The sequence below is a fragment of the Schistocerca gregaria genome, chromosome 1, assembly GCF_023897955.1.
Source record: "Schistocerca gregaria isolate iqSchGreg1 chromosome 1, iqSchGreg1.2, whole genome shotgun sequence".
Classification (NCBI taxonomy): Eukaryota; Metazoa; Arthropoda; class Insecta; order Orthoptera; family Acrididae; genus Schistocerca; species Schistocerca gregaria.
Window position 1 is genome coordinate 535,849,209 of NC_064920.1, and position 20,630 is coordinate 535,869,838.

The 20,630-nt window shown below is 38.3% G+C and overlaps 1 protein-coding gene across 13 annotated transcripts in view; it reads right to left on the reverse strand.

Moving 5' to 3' along the window:
- Nucleotides 1-20,630, reverse strand: part of LOC126355275 (uncharacterized protein DDB_G0283697) — a 211,939-nt gene that overhangs the window by 69,217 nt on the left and 122,092 nt on the right. For 7 of the 13 annotated variants that reach the window (XM_050005637.1, XM_050005566.1, XM_050005572.1 and 4 more), the window contains 2 exons: nucleotides 7,340-7,414; nucleotides 6,065-6,283 (listed from right to left, as the gene is read on the reverse strand). The exons of 1 other annotated variant lie outside the window; for it this stretch is intronic. In XM_050005637.1, the coding sequence (XP_049861594.1) occupies nucleotides 6,065-6,283; nucleotides 7,340-7,414 (294 nt within the window). The remainder of the gene's footprint in view (nucleotides 1-6,064; nucleotides 6,284-7,339; nucleotides 7,415-20,630) is intronic. 5 more of the 13 variants (XM_050005644.1, XM_050005580.1, XM_050005630.1 and 2 more) reach the window with 2 other exon arrangements.

A 20,630-nucleotide genomic window follows, 5' to 3' on the forward strand; every position in this document is an offset into this window, starting at 1 on the left:
TTTTCCCACATTCTACAGCACATAGAAGTTCATAGTCTGTGGAATGTGGGGAAAAACCGCAAATTGGCATTCATAAGAAGAACAACACCAAAAATGCAACAGGAGCGTAATATGTAAGAAATTGTCCATGCAATCTGCCACTGATGATACCTTGCAGAAAAATTGTGTTTTATTCAGTTGCTGTCAGACGGTCCATAAGTAAAAATTATCAGTATACCATGCTATTCTCACTATTTTCTATTCCATTATGTGATTACACTAAAAAGTACATGCTTAACTCAAAAATTACAGCAATTCTCTTCTTAATGATGGATGCAGGTATTGTTTGCCCCAAGTTACTATGCCTCCTTTTTGTAATACTATGAATACAAACTGAAATTTGATATTGTCATTTTCCTGAAAGGCCTGAGTAACAGAATTTTATAAAAAATTGTAGCTCACAGCATTTTTGATTTCTTCCCTTGATTATATTTTCCACCAGTTCATTCCCTGTGATCTCATTCTGTATTAGACACACAAAATTAGGGTTTCACTAAACAAGGTGCAATATTTCAATTAAGCGAAAGAAATGAGTCAAGTCAAAAAAGAGAAGAGAAAACAATTTTTGACAAGCTGAATTACTTCACTGGAAAGGAAGCCGAAGTGAAAATTTCAATGTACAGTGGTACAGCATAAGCTTCAATCATATATTTCAGAAAATAAACAAACATGTTTCACTTTCCAACAGATGTTGCCCATACAGAATTTTTATTTAAAATGCCCTACAGAACGAGTAAATAATTTTTAATGTTTTGATAAGTTAGAGTAACAATGTATTTTTTTAAAAAAATTATTTAATTACAGATTACAATACAGAACATATGGTTTGTTCCCAGAACAATGCAGGTTCTTTATGTAGCTGGTAAAGGCACATGAAGTAAGCAATGAACTGCAAGGAATTGAAAAATGGGTTCCTTTCTATATAGCAAGAGGTGGAAAAATGGAAGGACAATTTCCTAGCAATGGGATGATCACTAAAGAATGTCACACAAATAAGCCAGAAAAGGAAGTAAGAGATGACACAACATGCATCAGTAACAAATATTAACCTATTTTCATATATGGAAGTTTTGTTGTGTGTACTATGGTCTTTACTCCCTTGTTGTGGGTAAAGGTAAAATTGGAGAAATCTGAGTTGATATAGAGGCTTACCCACAATTCTTCTTACCACAAACCATTGCAACTGGAAAAGGAATAGGTAAGTAACAGTAGTACACAAAGTACCCGAAGCAACACACCATTAGTACGCCTTGCAGACTACAGATGTAGATGATTTGCATTAATTACAGATATAGCAATTATCAGCCTCCATCCTCTCCTAATGCTACCCTTATTTAATTACAATGGGTATGTATTCAAAATAGTAATTGGAAGTATCAGCTTCTCCACACTGACAAAAATAGATAGTGGATCATTCCTTAGAAATGATTTTGCAGTGACACTCTGCAGTAATTCAGGATTTAACTGAGAGCAGATGGAACAGAGAAGCTCCACATGCCAGGTAAGTTTTGTGTAGACCCAGTCTTGTGGAAGCCAGATAAGAATTGTGATAGATAAATTCACAGCAGAATACAGATAAATGGAAAGAGTTAATATTTATTTATTCAACCAATTTAGTCTGAAATGGATTATTTAACAATTAAGATTCACTCTATGCAGCAACATCATTCACACTGGATGGCAGCAAATGGGATTAAAAACAGAAAATGGAAGAACTCCAGTTACACATGAATGTGAAAGTGAAATTATTGGTATGATGATTAACCTACACAGCATATATACCATACATGAAAATTACAATTTGCCTCTACTGTGTGGATTAGCACAGTTACGACACAAGGTAGGGGGGTGGGGTGGGGTGGGATAGTGTCTAGTGTCATAGGACTACGTGGAAGTGGAAGTTACATAATGAAAGTTGCCAATATAGAGAATCAATTTAAAGACTTCGCTGCATAGGACAGGTTAGGCCACATTAGTCAAAACGGACAAAGTATTGGAGACAGAACACATAACAGAAATAGTGAACGTTTTCAGGAGCTCTAATGCTGTAAATAATATGTCTAAGATCTATCATTAAACCCTTTTTCATTGCACTCTCAGACAGAGGTTTTTCACATGGAAAGTGTTAACAACAAATCACTAGAAAAGTGGATCAATGTCTGGAAACTGGAGGCAATGGTGTCAACTTCAGAATTTTAAATGGAAAATGACACAAAGAATTGTTGAACACAGCTTTTGCCAGAAACATTTACTGGTATTTTGCACCAATTCAATGGTACTATTAAAAATTCCAATACAAGTTTAACTTATTTTCTTCTATGAACAATTAGTGACTCACTCCAGCTTTGCATGGTTAGGACTACATATCTGCGTCTATACGGCCTGTCTGGCATGGCGGTAATTTTGATTATGGGCCACTGTATACAGTTACAATTAAAATTCGGAGAATAACATTAGGTAAGTGAATATCAACTCCAAATTTTAGTATCACTTAAATGATTTAAGCAGCATGCACCAGGAAAGTTGTCAGGATAGCTGACTTAATCAACAATCATCATCACAGTTCAGTCAATTTGTGTGTAACAGGTTTTGTCTAAATTGGGCCATCTTCAAATCCAAAATATGTTTTGATGATGTTATGTTGGTGATAGCCTTAATACTCTACATATTTTAGATCTGAAAATGGTTTAATTCACACAAAAGTGAGTGCAACAATAAAAATGTTTAAGCAAGATTGCACTTTGCTTATAAAATTATAAAACAAGATTACTGTTAGGCCTGGTAACAAAAGAATTAGCTGTTATGCAACAAACTGTCTCCATATATGTTTGTGATTTGGACATAAAATAAAAAATAATATTTTTTACCTTTATAAAAATGTTCTGATTCACATATTATTACCGGGGAAAATATTTTCTGGTTTCTAACGAAGTTTAACAAATGTTCAAACTGTTTTCTCTACTGTCCTCTGGACAGTACTACGTCTAAATTCAGTCAGTCATTACAGTTTGCACTTTTTGATACTGTAGATTAAGTCTTTTACCCACTTCAACAATTTACTGTCAAGCTAAAAAATTGTATTGACAGTGTGTCGCAGCTACAGAAAATTAATCCTGGTATACAGTGGCAAAAACCATGAGAATGGTTTTTGTTATAGTCCATAAAGAAAAAAAATAATACTATTAAAAAAAAACAACTACAAAAACTGCAAAAATATCTAGCTAAAATAGAGAGTGGAAGGGAAAAAATGTCTTGCTGCAATATAGAAAGGATACTTTAAGCAGATCCATCACCCAAAAAAATGTCTGAATAATATTAGGAAAATGATAGATTGCTACTCACCATAAAGATGATCCGTTGAATTGCGGACAGGCTCAACAAAACGACTGTTATATATTATAGCTTTCAGCCACAGCCTTGGTCATGTTCATCAAAGAAAACAAACACACACACACACACACACACACACACACACACACACACACACACACTTACACACACACACTTACACAAGCAATCGTGTCTCAAGTGCACACAACTGCCAAAACTGGCAGTTACAACTGGGGCTGCTGGTGGTAGCAGTCATGTGCGATTGAGGAGTGCTGGTCAATGTGAGTGTTTTATTTGATGAGGAAGGCCATGGCTGAAAGCTATAATGTGTAAAAGTCTCTTTGTTAAGCCTGTCTGCAACCCAAGGGTCATATTTACAGTGAGCAGCAATCTATCCTTGTCATAATATTGCTGATACTCCAGCCTGGAATTTCCAGGTTTAAAACTTCTATGTCATTCCATATCAGCTCCTCAAATCAAGGAAGATTTTTTCATATTATAAAATCAACTGAATGCACCAAAATACTTTGCAGATCCAAATTGTTCAGTTTTGATAGTTGTATTCATCAATACTAATTCTGCACAACCTTTCAACTTGAAATTCGAGCGTGTCTTACCTCAATACCTTTATTTTCCACCCCTTCCTTGTGAGGGATAGAGTTCTGTGATACAACTAGAAGACGAAGTATACTGACATTGCACAAATTGCAATGACATTACAAAAGCAAGGACAAGGAGTCAACTATCCTCACCTCCCATACCAGAGTGAGGACATGTAAGGCTCATGCAGTCTAAACAAGCAATCTGCAGGGCATCTGTCATCATGGAGGAGAATGTTTTGGAAGAATAAGTTGTTTTACAACAAACTGTTCTCCACACATCTGTAAACTGGGTTACATAGAAGACAACCCACATATATGACTATCCACCAAATGATATGATCAGTTATGATAGCAGAGGACACAGGAACATCTTAAGCAGACGCTGAACTAACTGAAATGAAACATGCCAAAATACACTGACTTATAAGGCAACATCTCATGAACTGAAGGACACATTGTAAGATACAATATGGTATTGCCCTGCCTGTGTTGTTACGTATGATGCAAAGTTGCTTTGGATATACACAAGTCTGAAGGCATTTTGGCGACTATAGCAATTATGAAGTATGTAAAATGTATTCGCAATAGCAAATAAGGGCAACCATTAGTTTATAATAGACAGACCACAATGAAAATCTGGGCCAGACTCTGATCCGAATCTGGCTTTCCCATTTATCATGAAATTTCACCTTATCAATAGGCTACCTGAGCACACTCAACGGCCAAACTCAAACTTCCAGAAGCTGTCAACCATGTTTCTACTCAACCTGCACTCTTACGCTCATTACGTGTATTCCCATACAGGGGCGATTTTCAATTAAAACATGTCCCCTTTACGAGAATATGCATAATGACATATTGAAGTTTGGGTCTGGAACATTGCCAAACACATTCTGGCAGTTTGAAATAAGACATTTGCAACTTTTTATCAATTTTGTTACCACGCATAGGAAAAACATTTTCCTCATTTGTATCAAGAAAATGAGCTTTATTCCTCCACAAGTCACTTGTAACACGCTACCTACTAGAGATTTCCTTGACGTAATGCATCCTCTTTAAATTGTTCTCTTTTAACTCCTTCAAGTCATCAAACAAACTACAGACAGCTTCAGAAACAGAAAGAAGGATTGGTTACATTAATCGCTACAGGGGTTCAATAAAACGTAGTGGCAATGCTGCCGTAACATGAAGGGTGTGCATCACATGGCATGCCAGCTGTCTGTATCTGATAGCAGAAGGTCAGTTGAAGAAATGCAGAGAGCAGTGACGGCTGTGTTTGAGTCAGTAGCTGCGAGTACTGACTGATGGTGTGGAATGGCCATCCAAGTGTCCTAACAGTATGTTTAGGAACGTGAATTATGTGCAAGGATTAATACTGAAGTGGTACGCGCTCTGAGCATGCAACAATGTTTCTTTCTGACATTGCATCCCATTGACTTTCCGGACAATGCACGATGCCACACAACAAACTGTGCAGGATCTCCAATGTACGCAGGGGTGGGAACTACTGGAACATTCACCTTATTCACCTGATATGAGTCCATGCGATTACGACCTGTTTGCCAAAATGAAGTAGCCCTTTCGTGGCACATTCTACAATACAAGAAGAAGACATCATCTGTGCAACAGTACAGGCCTTACAAGACAACAGAGATGGATACGCTGATGGTGTATGACCCCTTCCAGCTATATGGGGGAAGGTGATTGAGATCCAGGTCAATTATATTGGTGGATTTAATACAGAGGACTTCTGTCAGTAACATCTGGTATAAATTATAACTGTGCTGCCACAACTTTTTATCCAATACTTGTATATATAAATACGCTGAGCATACATAGGCATGTTGCTTCCTGGAGAGATCTATTACAAGAATCTTTTGGTTGGTCCTAATTGTTATGCCCTTAATGTCATTCTACAACGTTTTTGTTACATCGTCCCTCCTCATTGTGTACAATGCACTTACTATGACTGAATTATCAGAGAGAATTCTGCCCACGTTTGCACAAAAAATTCTAGCTAAAAGTAAGAAGTTTTTACTAACAAGGCTTAAAAAATATAAACCACAAAATAGCACCATTAACAGCAAATTCACCTTCCAATTCTCTTTGGGGCGAATCGTGTACTAAATCATCTGGTAACAACGTTTGTCTGCGAGTTATATATTCACTAGATAAGTAACTGCTTTCCTCAGAATCCTTTTCAGTTTCTGTTTCCACAAGAATCTGTGGAATCTGTTTTGATATCTGTTGCTGTTCCATCTGTGGTACAGTTTGTGAAGCATCTGAAGTATCGGGTGCTGCAAGATTCTCATCTGTAAAACCACACATTATCTGAACCAGAAAGATACGGCATTAAGACAGCCAAATCATTTTGTGCCATACATTACTAGTACACTAGCTAAAACTTATTCATACATACAAACATATCACAAATAAAAAATACATATTATTTGCATGAATAAAATTCCAATTCAACAAAAAAGGAAACCATATGCTGTTATGATAAAAATAAGTTCAAAATTTTACACAGTTTAATGATCAGACCAGCAGTAGTGGAAACAAAACTGATGGACTCAAAGAATGACATTTACCAAATACTCTTATGTTCCTGAAGATACGTTTACCTAGCTAACAGTCTCCCAATTACACACTGGTGATTAGGCTTAAGTTTGATTTGCAAAGTAATTTGCATACTTGTTTATGAATTTCTTATTTCAGTTAAATCTGAATGCACAATTTATAAATTAATTACATTCAAGAACTCACTGCCAACACCAAAATATCATCATCTTGCTCTCAAGGTGTTTTTTTCTCTTGCATACAAATTACAAATAAGCACAGAGATTATGGCCATAAAAATTAGCAGATTAAATGCATTAAAAACAGGCAGACATGCTGAGTGCAATCTCAATTTCTTTTCTCACAAGAACATAATCGTATTGTTAGAAAATATAAATTTGTATGTCAGTATGCACAATAAGATTATCACACAAAACATCATTTACACAAAAATGTAAGATACATTTTCTGACAGTATCCTTTAAACATTATGTTTGTGTGAATGCATACAAAACAGTTTACATTACAGCTAACATGATAGCTGAAAAACATAAGAATGTAACACTGGTTCCTCACAAACAAACAGGCATTTCTTTTAGGCTTCAACTCATACAAAATGAAGCACCAATGCTAGTACAACAAGTATTTGTATACTTTTCACAGAAATATTCTTGGCGTTTTTTTTGTTAGAACAATACTAAGATCTCTACTAACACAAGCTTAGTCTATGCTATTTAAAAAAAAGTGCTGGGAAATGCAGTGCAATGTTAGTACATTTAATTGTCATGCTGACAGTGTAAAATACCGACCAGAGTTCCATTTTTTAACAAGTACCACGTGTGCTACAATCACTAGCGCCACTCCCACGCCAAACTTAAGTGCCACTGTGAACATATATATATATATAAGGTTTTGAGAGATCTGTGATTCAATTGTGCAAAAGAGGTTCAATATCATTATCACAATTTTAAGAGCTTTAAGAATGTAAGCTGAAACATACTTAGATAGGGAAATGCTACAATGGCTCTGACAAATTCATTAGATTTTGTTTACATTAATTTTTAATTCATTAAACACTGTCAGCTAGTGGTGTAGTACATTGCATTTCCCCACTTTAACAAAACTTTTCATTAATAACAGTCAAAAGCAATTATTAAAATCTAGCAGTTTTCACACGATGCCCAATTTAAAATAGAGGTACGAGTCTCATTATATTACAACAGATTTTCTTCTCCTAAAAACACATGTAACAAAAACAGATGAACAATAATATTTAGGCAAAGGAGAAATTACCCATTAGCTATGAATAATAAATTATTAATAAGTGTGTACACAATATAGTCCAATAAAAAGCATTCATTATTGTGGGTGTATGCACTAAAATTCAATATATGTAAAAATATAATACTGTAAAACTAATATATACATGGTAAAGTACTCCACATTCGGTCAACAACACTCACCAAGCAGTGTTCGAGTCCAGAGGAGGTATAGTGATTCCTAAGTTATTACGCTCTTTCGCTTGGTACACTACTAAAACATTTTGTGCATTTCTCAACCAATATACTTCTTTTAAATGAAGCAGCTCCATGAAGTCTTTATAAAATGATCATTTAATGTCCGACAAGCTTAGTTTTAGCCCATTCAGAATTCTTGTTTGCGAGTTATGAAGTAGAAGCAGTAGCTATGAAAATATTGGTTAGCATGGAAAACGGGACATCACGTTCGATATCTTCCACAATACTCTGCTATTTTATTTTCTGTACATATCAAAAAGTGGTCACGTATACGGGGTGAGGCAGCTGTAACAAGAACCCCAAACTATTTCCAGAATGAATACACATATCGAAGTATGGCATTCAATGCACTATAGCACACAATTAGGTGAATTTTCTGATGCATGCATATAATTTTTAATGTTTATGGTTCCTGAACCAACTTGGCATTGGGAAAATCCTTCAAACAACAAAGCTAATGCAGTGAATGCTGAGCTACGATCTACTCTCTTCTGCAAGAAGGAAGTCAGTTCCAAGACTAAGTTATCTGTGCACCGTTCAATCTTTCGACCAACTTTGCTGTATGGTAGCGAAAGCTGGGTGGATTCAGGTTAGCTTATCAACAAGGTTGAGGTGACGGATATGAAAGTAGCTAGGATGATTGCAGGTAGTAACTAGTAGATGGGAACAATGGCAGGAGGGTGTCCACAATGAGGAAATCAAAGAAAAACTGGGAATGAACTCTATAGATGTAGCAGTCAGGGCGAACAGGCTTAGATGGTGTTGGTGGTGTGTTGGGGCTTATAGGCGCTCAACATCGAAGTCATCAGCGCCCTGACACACATTAAAAGGAACGAACGTGGACAGACCTAAGAAAATTAAAGCACACACTCAAAGAAAGCAGGAAAAGAAGGAAAATGTTACATAAGAAAGTAAAACCTAAGGAAAGGGGAAACATAGCAACAAGAATGTCACAGGAAATTGTTATTGGCTGCCCACTTACATAAAATATGGGCTAGCTTGTCACACAGTGAGCAAATTAAAATCCTCTCCCTAAAATCTTTGTAAAAACATTTGACATGTCACAGAACTTTAAAACTTTAGCCACATTTGTCCGAGTGTTGCCTAAAAGAGATGGCAGGTCCACTGGCAAGTCAGCTGCGGCCCGCTGGTCAGAAAATAAAATGCAATCCAATAAAACGTGGCGCACAGTGACCTGGACACCGCAAGTACCACACATTGGAGGGTCCTCTCGCCGGAGCAGGTAGCCATGCGTCATAGGGCTGTGGCCTATTCGAAGCCGAGTGAGGAGAACCTCGTCCCGTCGATGGGGCTGAAAGGAAGTACACCACACACGCGTTGTGGGCTTGACTATACGGAGGTTATTGTCAGTCACTTCCAGCCACTCATCCTCCCACCGACGCATAACCCGTGAGCTCAACAGCAAGGTGAGTGCGTGCAAGGGGATAGCACACTGAGATAAGATGGTAGAAGCAAGGTTACCCAAGAGACTCATGGGTTCAGCAGTAGAGGGTAGGAGGAGTTGGGGCAGACCAAGGAGAAGGTACCTGGATTCGGTTAAGAATGATTTTGAAGTAATAGGTTTAACATGAGAAGAGGCACCAACGTTAGCACTGAATAGGGGATCATGGAGGAATTTTATAAGTGGACTATGCTCCAGACTGAACGCTGAAAGGCATAATCAGTCTTAAATGATGATGATGATGATGACAAACCCTTAGCACATGGAACATAATCAAATAATGACATCTACTCTTTTATACCAAACTGAAGCAAACATTTCACTCAGGTACGATCTGTGTTTTTATTACAAGTATAGTTGTTACTCATACAGCGGAGATGCTGAGTCACAGATAGGCATAACAAAAAACTGTCAGAAAATGAGCTTCCGGCCAACAAGGCCTTCATCAGAAACAAACGCACACGCGCCTGCACACGCACACGCAAAACCACAATATTTGGATGTTATTGTGTCTGTGTTGCAAAGATTCGTGAGAATGCAGACCGTTGTATGCTTTTCCTACAACTAATCCAACAAACGAATGGACTGTTAAGAAGGTCGGCAACATCTGTGCAGAATGATATTATGCCAAAACTGTGTAGGGAACAAAGATGCGATGCCGTTCAACGAAGTCAGGAGGATCAACACAGAGTGTGGCTTCCATTCTGCAGTGCACCAACTCAGAGTCCTAAACAGGCAAGAAATCACACCACTCTACTAGCAGCCAGGACTAGGAAAGGAATCACACGAACTGTTAAAGATAACCTAGAGTACCAGGGATTTACAATATTCTCGTGAGTATGGCCTTAGTTATGTGGGCCTGTCCACCTGAACTGTGCATGATCACTGTGTTTACCATCAGTGTCATCTTAAATACATGAATCTCGAGGGGGGGGGGGGGGGGGGGGACAGCAGTGGCCTACCACATCCTGTTAAATGAACACCAGGTTTTATCTGAACAAATGAGAATTCTTGCTCACACACTGAACTACTGGCACTCTGTAATCATGGAAGCAGCTGAAATCTATGTGAAAACAACTTTATAGACACACCAGTTACAGTTACACACTTTACAATGCTTGGGAGTGTGCACTTGATACAGAAAGAGCACATAGAAGACTTCTCATAGTTTACTGCCCAATGTACTGCAAGCAACATTGGACAGAGAAGGAAAGAGAGAGAGAGAGAGAGAGAGAGAGAGAGAGAGAGAGAGAGAGAGAGAGAGAGAGAGAGCGCAAACATAACCTATGGGTATAGGGGGCACCTCCTGAAGAGGCTCCATTTCTTTGATGTCAACATGAGATAAACCAGCCATTCAGATGCTGTCCTCTGCGTACCAAAGTAGGAGCTTCACCATGTTCGTAAGTCAGACTTAGCCCCTGAAGACGATGATAAAGGCTAACAGCGAAAGCTAAGTACTTTATCTGAATTTGATGCAGTAAGTCAACAAAGACCTTTTTACCCAAGGACTCATCACAGAAGACTGGAGATTTTTTTTTTATATGCAGGCCACGAAGAATTTGTACAATCAGAATACCTTTCAGCATACAACTACATCGTAGGCCTTTGTAGTAAATGAAAACCATATCCATTTTTTTATTGTTTTATACACAGCGAAACTCTGAACTTCAACAAAAAGTCATCCGGCTCCTACAAAAGCAGATTGATGACCTACAGACCCGCAGATAAACACATTAACTGTACCTTAGTTACGTGTTTGATACAGTAAGGTACATTTGTGATACCTCTTTTCCTAATAGTGGCACAGTAGTTCGTTCTGCTGTTGTCTTGTAACTACAAGATTACATTCCAAAAGCATTATGTCATTAATATTCCCTTTCGGATAACCTCGTCAGTGTCAGAAGAAAGAACATAGCTACATTCAAATAACAACAACAACAAACAACTTGTGTTAAGTCAGAACATTTGCTGCATTGATCATTACAGCTTAGCGAAAACCACACCTTCATTTATTTACTCAGTCTAGATATATTTGGGGTTGTCCGTCTTAGAATACACCCTTAGCTTTTGTTCAACGTCTAAGTTTTTGTGTGTGTATTCGTTAGGTAAATCCCCTCTGTTTCAAGTTTACCTATTTTCATTTCCAATTCACCATATTTATACATACAGCTTCTCCTCGTCTCAATACTTTGGGCCATGTTCTGTGTCCTTTGTTATATCATTTTAGTTGCTCACACAATCAGACGAACACACAGTGATATTACAATCCTTTTTTAAGTTATAAAACAAACATACTATAAAATTACAGGCAGAAAGAATATCTGCCTTCAGGAGGCAAAATTACAATAATGCAGATACATTTAAACATAAAAACTCTGATCCCAGCTTTTATGAGGATGAGAGCAAGGGCGTAAACACAACCTGTGGGTCCTATGTAATCCTTGGGTTTGAGTGACCTACAGCTTCTTTCTAAACTTTCTCATCCTATCCCTCTTTCCTCCTTCAGGAAGGAATCAGTTATAAAAGCTATGTTAGTGTTTTCACTTTAAATGTGTATAAGCAGGTATTGGAAAACCACTTTCTGAAAAGAATTACTGTCCATCCACTCTGTCTCTCTGTTATTTTATACAAGGGTAAATCAAATAGAAATGGGATTTTTGTTCCTGAGTATCACCAGATGGTAGCACCGGACCCCCACTTTTAGTATTGTTGGGTGGGGCAGTTAGGAGAGGGGAGAGCTGGCTGCTACACACTTCCAAAAGATTCATCAATACTGCTAATAATGCCCAAGCAACTGGTACAACCCTCCACTGCGCAACACACAATTATAACATTTCGTGCTCGTGATGGAATTCAAGCGACTGAAATTTTTCACAGGCTGACTGCACAGTTCAGTTATCAAATATTGTGAAGGATGCATATGTATGCCTGTCATGAAGAGTTCAAGGGAGGATGAAGATGTGTGGAAAATTAGCAACACGATTGCCATCCTCAGATCAGCATTACAGGCAAAAACATTTGTGCAGTTCTAGATATTCCTGAAGGTGATCTGTGGACAAGAATATCAGAAATAGCAGAACAGGTCAGAATAATTTATGAAAGCTGTCACGTGATATCACAAATTCCCTACAGTTCTGCAAGTTGTGTTCCAGTAGGGCTTCTTGCCTTTTGACTGAAAATCAATAGCTGAGACATTTTGAGATCTGTCGGAGGCTTACAGAGATGTTTACGAAAGGAGGTCATGCATTCCTGAGCCAGATCGTCATCTGCAACAAACCACGTGCGTCCACCATTACACTCCTGAATTATAAACAAGCCAGTAAGAAGTGGAGGAGGAAAGGTGAGAGAGCCCAAGTAAAAGCCGAAACTTGACAGTCAGTTAGTAAAGTACTTTCAACCATACTTTTTTCCCCAACAAGACATTCTGCTCTTTGATTATTTGTATGAGGAATGCACAATCAATGCTGCACATTACTTTGAGCTGTCAAATAAGGTGAGAGTTGCATATCAATCATCACAAAAAGATAAGACCACCCAATTCAACAGGTTATCCTTCTCCAAAACAATGCCAGGCATCACACTGCAACCCTAAAAGTCTCCAAACTACAGGAAATTCACTGGTCTCATCCTTGCAACAAGGACCAATTGCCCTGCAATTTTCATTCCTTTGGACCACTTAAAGCAACTCTAAAGGACACTAATTTGGAAATGATGAGAGTGTGGAAGAGAGTGTGTGCAATTGGCTTCTCATGTGACCAATTACAAACTACAATGGCATGATAAAAAACCTTGTTTCATACTGGGAAAAATGTATTTGTAAAGCAGGAAATTTCGAGGAAAAATACATATTAACGGCCTTTTCATTTTCAATAAATGGTGTTTTTAATCAAATTCCATTTATACATGGTGTTTCATAAGAGCGTGTAAAAATTTAATAGGACAGAGGATACTCCACTGCACGATTTGAAGTAGGAAACCAGTGTCTCAGAAGCCAGATTGAGATAATAGGAATAAAATCTCATTAATGTGTGCTTTTTTATTTACATTAGCTAACTGCAAATATCATCATTGACACAATGAATGTACCATTTGTACTGTTGGTTTTTACATACAACACAACAGAGCCACCTTATGGACAAGTAAAGTAAACAAAACTTGGGTCAAGACTTCCTAGTAATCAGGCTTGTCATTCTCCTTTCCTTGCAGGAAATAAGGAATGTACACGTCAATAAACAGCATAGTACATTTTAACTATTACACATGTGAATAGTAAATTAGCTGGAAAACAGTAATGCTAGACAAAGTAGACAAGTTTACTTCCATACCTCCTTAAGCTGGCTTCTCTGAACCCAGATTCCTTATCTCAAATTGTTCAGTGGATCATTCTCTGTGTCCTGTTACATTTTTGCAGGCTCTTATAGAAACACCCTGTATTTGATTCACCCTCAGTTTTCTCAAATGAATTTTCCTTATAATAAAAATACAATTCCATAATAAGGAAAAAACCTGAGCTCTCAAAAGATAATCATCTTCTGGATTATGTAAATAAGTAACGGAAAATGGAGCAAAATTACTATATATAATACATTCTAAATGCAATACAATGCACAAATCAAGAAAGCTATGCACTGATAACCCAAAAAATTATAGAAAGAAGGATCCTTTATTGTATGATTATATGATAGCGGAACAAACACTGGTAGCAGTTACTTCTGTTAAATATCTGTGAGGATGCATGCGAAACGATTTGAAATGGAATGATCATATAAAATTAATTGTTGGTAAGGCGGGTGCCAGGTTGAGATTCATTGGGAGAGTCCTTAGAAAATTTAGTCCATCAACAAAGGAGGTGGCTTACAGAACACTCGTTCGACCTATACTTGAGTACTGCTCATCACTGTGGGATCCGTACCAGATCGGGTTGACGGATGAGATAGAGAAGATCCAAAGAAGAGCGGCGTGTTTCGTCACAGGGTTATTTGGTAACCGTGATAGCATTGCGGAGATGTTTAGCAAACTCAAGGGCGCAGACTCTGCGAGAGAGGCACTCTGCATCGCGGTGTAGCTTGCTCGCCAGGTTTTGAGAGGGTGCGTCTCTGGATGAGGTATTGAATATACTGCTTCCCCCTACTTATACCTCCTGAGGAGATCACGAATGTAAAATTAGAGAGATTCGAGCGCACACACATGCTTTCAGACAGTCGTTCTTCCTGCGAACCATATGCGACTGGAACAGAAAAGGGAGTAATGACAGTGGCACGTAAAGTGCCCTCCGCCACACACCGTTGGGTGGCTTGCGGAGTATGAATGTAGATGTAGATGTAGATGTAGACCACTACTAACAGCCTTGCCACAGTTGCAACACCAGTTCCCATCACGCTGTTGGGTTTGGCCAGCATTTGAATGGGTCGCCATTGCGATCTGTCTAGTGCTGTTAGCAAGCGGAATACACCCAACCCTTGTGATGCCAATAGATGAGCTAACTGGGGGAGAAATAGTGACATCAGTTACAAAAACTGACAATGGCCAGGAGCGCTGTGTGCTGACCACATGCCACTGCATATCTGCATCCGATGATGTCGGAGGGCTGACGACGACATGGCGGCCAGTTACTACCATTGGGCCTTCAAGGCCTGTTCGAATGGTATTTGTTTTTTATTATGACCACTGCCCACCATGAAGTTGGATGCTGCCTGGTGGCGTTATGGGCATGCAATGCGGTAACAAAAGTATGTATGCAGATCAGACATGGATGGGGGATCACCCAAGTGAAAGTACGGGCTGCAAATGGGGAAATACCCTGAGATAAGTGACAGACAATGGGCAGATTATTATTATTATTATTATTATTATTATTATTATTATTATTATTATTATTATTTTTCAAAGCCTGTGAAAGATATCTCAAACAATGAAGTGGCTCGAATGTTCACGTACTACTGTCGTCAGCATCTATGAAATGAGGTAGGACAGTGAAACTACCATTACATGCTAAATGGTTGGAAATCTGCTGAAAAAGCACTATGCTGATGCACACATAAGTATTTTAGAGCATGTCATTCATTGCACATTGTTGAACATGGAGCTCCAAAGCAAACAACGACTACATGTTTGGGACTGGGACCACTGGGGTTCGACTGTCAATCAATGGAAACTTGTTGGCTCTTCGGGTGAATCTCATTTTAGCTACACTAGGTCAACGGTTGTCTCCACAAATACATTCATCGAGGTGAATGACGGCTTGAAATGTGCAGCATGCTACAGACACAGGTTGGTGGGAGCAATATTATAGTATTGGAGACATTCTCTTCTGCTTGCATGGAACCTGTGGTAGTAATCGAAGACATGCTGACAGCTGAGAACCACCTGTACCTCTTCACGCTTGATGTCTTCCCTGACGGCAACCTCATCTTTCAGCAGTATCATTTTCTGTGCCTTAGAGCCAGAGCAGTGCTGCAGTGGTGCAGTGGTAAGAGGAGCATTACAGCGAACTCTCATTTACGTCTTGGGGACCAAATTCACCTGACGTAAACCCAATGGAACCCATCTGGGTTGCTATCTGGCATCATCACTGCGTACGCAAATCAGCAGCCAATTATTTATGCATATTACATGACCTGCGTGTTGACAACTGATGCTACATACCTCCACAAACCTACCAACAAACTTTCAGATCCCAGATACATGGATTCAGTGATTTATTTCATTCCAAAGATGGACAAACACACTATTAAGCAGGTGGCCATAATGTTTTATATTCTCAGTGTATATGGACACATACTCTTCAAAACAACGATGTACCTGTATCTGCCATCTTCCCCTCTGTAAGTACTGATTGATTTTAAAAAAGCTGAGTTCGCTCTATGAAGTTAAATTTGTTTTGAATTTTATGTGTTTCAAAATGTTACTGACGCAGTGGAGAATTTACATAAATGAGGCTGTAATATAAAGTAGACATTACTGATCTCATTTTTGTCTGAAATTGCTACACACACCTAACCAATACAATATTTTGATAGCTTCTACTTTACTGTGCCACTTCTGTATTAGGAAGTGATCTGTGCGATTAAATGGCAGCTACTGTGGGCTCACTAGCTATGACCCCATTATATACCTGATAAATTATCACTCTGCATGACGTTTTTCTTTGCCTCCCCTTTCAGAAAATGTTGTGGTTTTCAGTCCAAAGGCTGGTTTGATGCAGCTCTCCATGCTACTCTATCCTGTCCAAGCTGCTTCATCTCCCAGTACCTACTGTAACCTTCATCCTTCTGAATTTGCTTGGTGTATTCATCTCTTGGTCTCCCTCTGTGATTTTTACTCTCCACGCTGACCTCCAATACTAAATTGGTGATCCCTTGATGCCTCAGAATATGTCCTACCAATCGATCCCTTCTTCTAGTCAAGTTGTGCCACAAACTTCTCTTCTCCCCAATCCTATTCAATACCTCCTCATTAGTTATGTGATCTACCCATCTAATCTTCAGCATTCTTCTGTAGCACCACATTTCAAAAGCTTCTATTCTCTTCTTGTCTAAACTTTTTATCTTCCATGTTTCACTTCCATAGATGGCTACATTCCATACAAATACTTTCAGACAGGATTCCCTAACACTTAAATCTACACTAGGTGTAAACAAATTTCTGTTGTTCAGAAACGCTTTCCTTGCCATTGCCAGTCTACCTTTTATATCATCCTCACTTTGACCAACATCAGTTATTTTGCTCCCCAAATAGCAAAATTCATCTACTACTAATTCCCTCAGCATCACCTGATTTAATTTGACTACTTTCCATTATCCTCATTTTGCTTTTGTTGTTGTTCATCTTATCCCCACCTTTCAAGATATTGTCCATTCCATTGAACTGCTGTTCCAAGCCCTTTGCTGTCCGCAACAGGATTGCCATGTCATCGGCAAACCTCAACGTCTTTATTTCTTCTCCCTGGATTTTAATTCCTACTCTAAACTTTTCTCGTGGTTCCTCTACTGCTTGCTCAATATACAGATTGAATAACATCGGGGATAAGCTACAACCCTGTCTCACTCCCTTCTCAACCACTGCTTCCCTTTCGTGCCTGTTGACTCTTATAACTGCCATCTGGTTTCTGTAGAAATTGTAACTAGCCTTTCGCTCCATGTGTATTACCCATGCCACCATTAGAAATTTTCAAGTGAGTATTCCAGTCAATATTTAAGAAAATATTTGCAGTATTTTATCAATTGTTTTTACATACAAAATTCGTAGTAACACCACACACCCACATTGATTTGATAGCGTCTCTCAAAATCTTTCCACGAAAACTATAGAATGATCAAAATAATTTCAATTATTTTTAATTACAAATGATAAAATTTTAACACAACACTCATTCGTCTCAAACAAACAATTTCGTACATCAATCAATTTATAACACTTATCTACTATAGGCGAATAGAAATTGTGGTATGTTCTGTATAAATTAGCATTTTTTTTTATTTTTGTGATGTTACTTCTAAAAAACAATGTCTTTAGCAAAATCTAAGATGTTATATTTGATTTCACTGTAAATTATCAAAAACATCAAAAATAAACTTCTCACATATTCCAATTAATTGGTAACTGATAGTTAGACTGATAAAAAAGTTAATATTTGCAACTATCAAATACCACATGAAGCATTTATTACTCACAAGGACAGTGATACCCGAAGAGAATTAGTGATGTGGAAAAAAAAATTAATATAATGAAAAAAATGAGCATTTGCTCACAACAGAATTCAAGGTGCTTAATATTCGAACAGAAATATTTATATCCACAAAAATATACATAAAAACCACTCTTACACTTTCAAGAATAGCCTTCTCTATCCTATTAAGCTCCATAACAACCATGCCAAGTCCTTTATCAACATCTCATGGTATATTACACCATTCACAATGCAGTCTCCTGTGACTAACATTTTCCGTCTGCCCTTCATACTTTGTCAGTTTGTGACTGTTACAGTTCCATATTTTTGTACTGCTGTGTGTTAATGTTTATTTTCTTCTTTTGTTCTTTATGGCCTCCATTTACATTTTATTTCCACTTTTGCCCTTCGTCAATGGCTAACTGACTGCCTGTTTCATATTGAAGTGATGTGCGTGTAAGAGGGGGAGTTGTGGGGTACTGTGTAGTAGGAAGGAGCAGTGTAGCATGTGATAACAGCCAACATGTTATTCTGCTACTTTAGAATTAATTCTTGGTGGCATGAAGTTTTTTGTTAATAAGTGATGCACTAGTTTTCCAAGCAAACTGCTCTATATAAATTATGCACCACCCACATTTCTGTTAAAATGTGTTGTCTTAGATCCAAGGTAATGATAATAAAAAATTATTTTCCTGTAAACAAAAGAAAGATAGAACAGAATAGTAATCAAAAATAAAGGCAGTCTGTTCAAAAATACACATATGTGAAACCAAACCCTGCTGCTGGGTAAGAGTCAATACCATTTGTTCCATTCTGCTCACTTCCTTAGCATGCTGATCACATTGTTCATAACTGATCTCTAGCAGTCAAAGTTGCCATGTGGAGACAGTTGCGTACTGTCTAGGTCAACACTATCCTCCTAGCGGACGAAAAAATGCCAGCAAACAGTTCTGTTGCATTCTCCTTGGGGTACCTCTCAACTGTAATTAGCACGCAACAGTCATTAAACAATGTTTTTAACCTCAAGTGACCACTATTAGGCAAATCTTCAATGTTTTGTGGTTCACATTAGTGGTGAAATGTTTGAATAACGTCCATGTGATAAACATCATTTCAGCAGGAAACTTTCAATGTTGAGAGCCCTTGTTGTAAACTGACAGTTTAAGCTAGAAATGAAACTTGAAAGAACAATGGCAGACTGAACAGTGCAAAATACCTGTACTGACCCATTGATAACTGGATAGACAGTCTGCTCTACTGAACTCCACTGAGAACAACATTGTCCTCGTACATGTACCACCATTAAAGAGGTGCCTGTATGTAACTATTTCCTCTTGTTGAAGAAACAGAACTGTGGAAGTGTTGAAACAGAACTGTGAAAGAAGTTTCCAGTAAAAGAAAAAAACCCAAACTATGGAATTCATGAGGATGGAGCAGATCTATTTTTGATGTAATTGGATAGATAAAAAAATCTACTTACCAAACAGCGGCAAGACAACACCTTGAATAAAGGTTAAGGAGATTTGTAAGCTTCAGGAGCCAGTGGCTCCTCCACTTGGCAAAAGGGATAAAGAAAAAGGACACATGAGGTTTAGAAAACGTGAAGTGTCTGGAAAACTCTCCCAGAAACACAAGTCAGAAGAGACTTACCAACTGGGATGTAGGGGGTAGCAGGTAGGGGGAATAGACAAGTCAGGAAATAAAAGATAAAGAAAACTAAAATGAAGTGAAGAGAGAAATAGTACTGAAGAAGAAACACCACGCCAAAGATATTGACGTAAATTAATGCCAAGTGGGTGGCGACAACGAAGGACTCACCATAATGCTGGTTCCTTCCTGAGAGGTTCTGAGAAACTAGTATCTGGATGAAAACCCCACACAGTTTGTGTGGCGAAACAGACACCAAGTCATAACTGTCATGTTGTAAAGTATGCTCTGGAACAGGATACTGTGTGTTGCTGGTGTATATCCTCTGTCTAAGTCCACTGACTGTGGCTGCTAACTTGGTGGTAGTCATGCTATTGTTGTGGTCTTCAGTCCAAAGACTGGTTTGATGCAGCTCTCCATGCTACTCTATCCTGTGCAATCCTCTTCATCTCTGAATAACTACTGCTACCTACATCCTTCTGAATCTGCTTAGCATATTCATCTCTTGGTCTCCTTTATGACTTTTACCCTACATGCTTCACTCCAGCGCTAAATTGGTGATCCCTTGATGCCTCAGAATGTGTCCTACCAACCAATACCTTCCTCTAGTCAGGTTGTATCACAAATACCTCTTCTCCCCCATTCTATTCAGACTTCCTCATTAGTTACACAATCTACCCATCCAATCTTCTGCATTCTTCTGTAGCAACACATCTCAAAAGCTTCTATTCTCTTCTTGTCTACACTGTTTATCGTCTATGTTTCACTTCCATACCTGGCTATACTCCATACACACAATTTCAGAA